This window comes from Aplysia californica, unplaced genomic scaffold (assembly GCF_000002075.1).
Source record: "Aplysia californica isolate F4 #8 unplaced genomic scaffold, AplCal3.0 scaffold01440, whole genome shotgun sequence".
NCBI lineage: Eukaryota > Metazoa > Mollusca > Gastropoda > Aplysiida > Aplysiidae > Aplysia > Aplysia californica.
This window is the reverse complement of record NW_004798710.1, coordinates 99,148-101,124: the sequence shown is the minus strand read 5'-3', so window position 1 is coordinate 101,124 and position 1,977 is coordinate 99,148. Positions and strand designations below refer to the sequence as shown.

The following is a 1,977-nucleotide window of genomic DNA, read 5'->3' as shown; positions in this document are numbered from 1 at the left end:
ATAGTGTATAGTATAGACTTTCAATTGATGTTGATGCACCAATGCACCTATCATTCCTTTCATCGAAAGGGGCCCAGCTAGTCTATATCTATATCTATATATATAAAAGTAAACTTGGGAGGCTCTGTTCTCAAACTCCCCCCTTATTACCTAACCCACACCTTTGAAACTTTGCAGGCGTCCTCAGCATCTTCCTCTACTTCTTTGTATGTTTATCACTCTCTTGTAGCCCGTTATTTCCGGGGTGCCTTGATAGTCGAAGCAGACTTTGTGCTGTTGAGGCTAGAGAGGTGAGCAGAGTAAGTCTGATTCATCCCTGTAAGGACTTCTCTGTTGACATCCACCCCTTGGCGCTCATATGACCTTATGCTGTTGCGAGTGCCGTAAAACCTTACGGAAACTAACTGATCTCGCCACGACGCCTAACGAAGGGAGAGAAAAGATTGGAATATTGTTGTTGATTCGATCTGTCCACTTTGTGTCGTTTCAGGGCTGTATCGACAAGCTGAAGGACAAGATAGACGAGTACATCATCGCCATCGCTGTCATCGCCGTTGTTGTTTTGATTGTCATGGTAAGTCCGCTTGTACAAATCGCGACCTCGGGGATTTCTCATCGTACTGTCCCCGTCGTTTTATGGAAGAAAAATCCTGAAATTATGTAAACTGAGCTCAAAAATGTGAAATTAAGTGATTCTGTTAATTTTAACAAAGAATGATAAAGGAAAATAATCAGGGGGGGAGGGAGGGGGAGGGGAGGGGGGAGGGTGTGTGTCTGAAAGTCTTTTGTGAGGCATCATGATGAATGATGGGGAAATGAGGCGCTGGTCAAAATAATGAAGTCAAAGATATTGGCCTTTTTTAGGCTGTTACGCAATTTTTTTCTAATTTTCTTTTTTTGTCTCCGCTCCTTTTAAATCCATTTAAAACCACATTTATTGCGTGTGGATTTTACGGAAAAAATTGATTAAAGGCACAGAAATTATAAATTTTCAGTTTCCAATGACTCTCAGGCTATGGAAATCACCAAACTTTGGCGGCCATTTCTCACTAATTAAAAATGTTATCTCTGAAACCAGGCGACCCTGACCTCCTTCAATCGCAAATATCTTGACTTCTATTCAAGATAGAAGGATTTTTTTTTTCACTGAAAGCAAAGCAAATAAATAAGCTATCAGATAATACCAATATCTCTACGTGCCCCAAAATTGATGAGAACCTGGTTCTACCTAGTCGTGAGACTTTTGATTGACTCTTGATTGACTTTTGATTGACTCTTGATTGACTTTTTATTGACTCTTGATTGACTTTTGATTGACTCTTGATTGACTTTTGATTGACTCTTGATTGACTTTTGATTGACTTTTTATTGACTCTTGATTGACTTTTGATTGACTTTTTATTGACTCTTGATTGACTTTGATTGGTCACTGGAAATGCATCTTTGAAAGAGGGTTGTTCTCACTGGAGTGTGGGGGACTGTGATGTTTAGTTGAGCCAATAAAATGTGATGTGCGACACGTGGGAGCGTTGTGGGACTCTAGGTAGACCTACAGGATTCAAGATTGGTCATGTGGGCGACGGTGAATCAACGGAGGGAATTCTCTCAGAATGTCTGACGTCATCCGTGCATTTACCTGTCCTCTCGGTCATATGCAAAAAAAAAATCTGAGATTATGCAAACTGAGCCCAAAAATGTGAAATTATGCGATTCTGTTAATTTTTAACAAAGAATGATAAAGGAAAATAATCTGAAATTATGCAAAAAATGATTAAATTTTGCTAAAATTATGCTGGGTGCATAAAACCACGGGGACAGATTTACCGAGTTGCTGTAGATGTGAGGCAGTCTGGAGTGGCTGCTTCAAAAGTCACGTGGCTGAGGGCCTGTTTCCTGTGACTGCCCAAGTTTTCTCTTATGTCTGATCGTGAGACTGGAAAAATAGTGTGTGTGTGTGTGTGTGTGTGTGTGTGTGTG

General features: G+C 40.4%; 1 protein-coding gene across 1 annotated transcript in view; it reads left to right on the top strand.

The window, feature by feature from the left end:
* Window positions 1–490: 490 nt before the first annotated feature.
* The window catches only part of LOC106013892 (CD82 antigen), a gene marked incomplete at its 5' end in the record, with an annotated part of 3,062 nt that continues 1,575 nt past the window's right edge, over window positions 491–1,977 (top strand). The window contains 1 exon segment of the mRNA XM_013090723.1: window positions 491–574. Within this exon segment, the coding sequence (XP_012946177.1) occupies window positions 491–574 (84 nt within the window).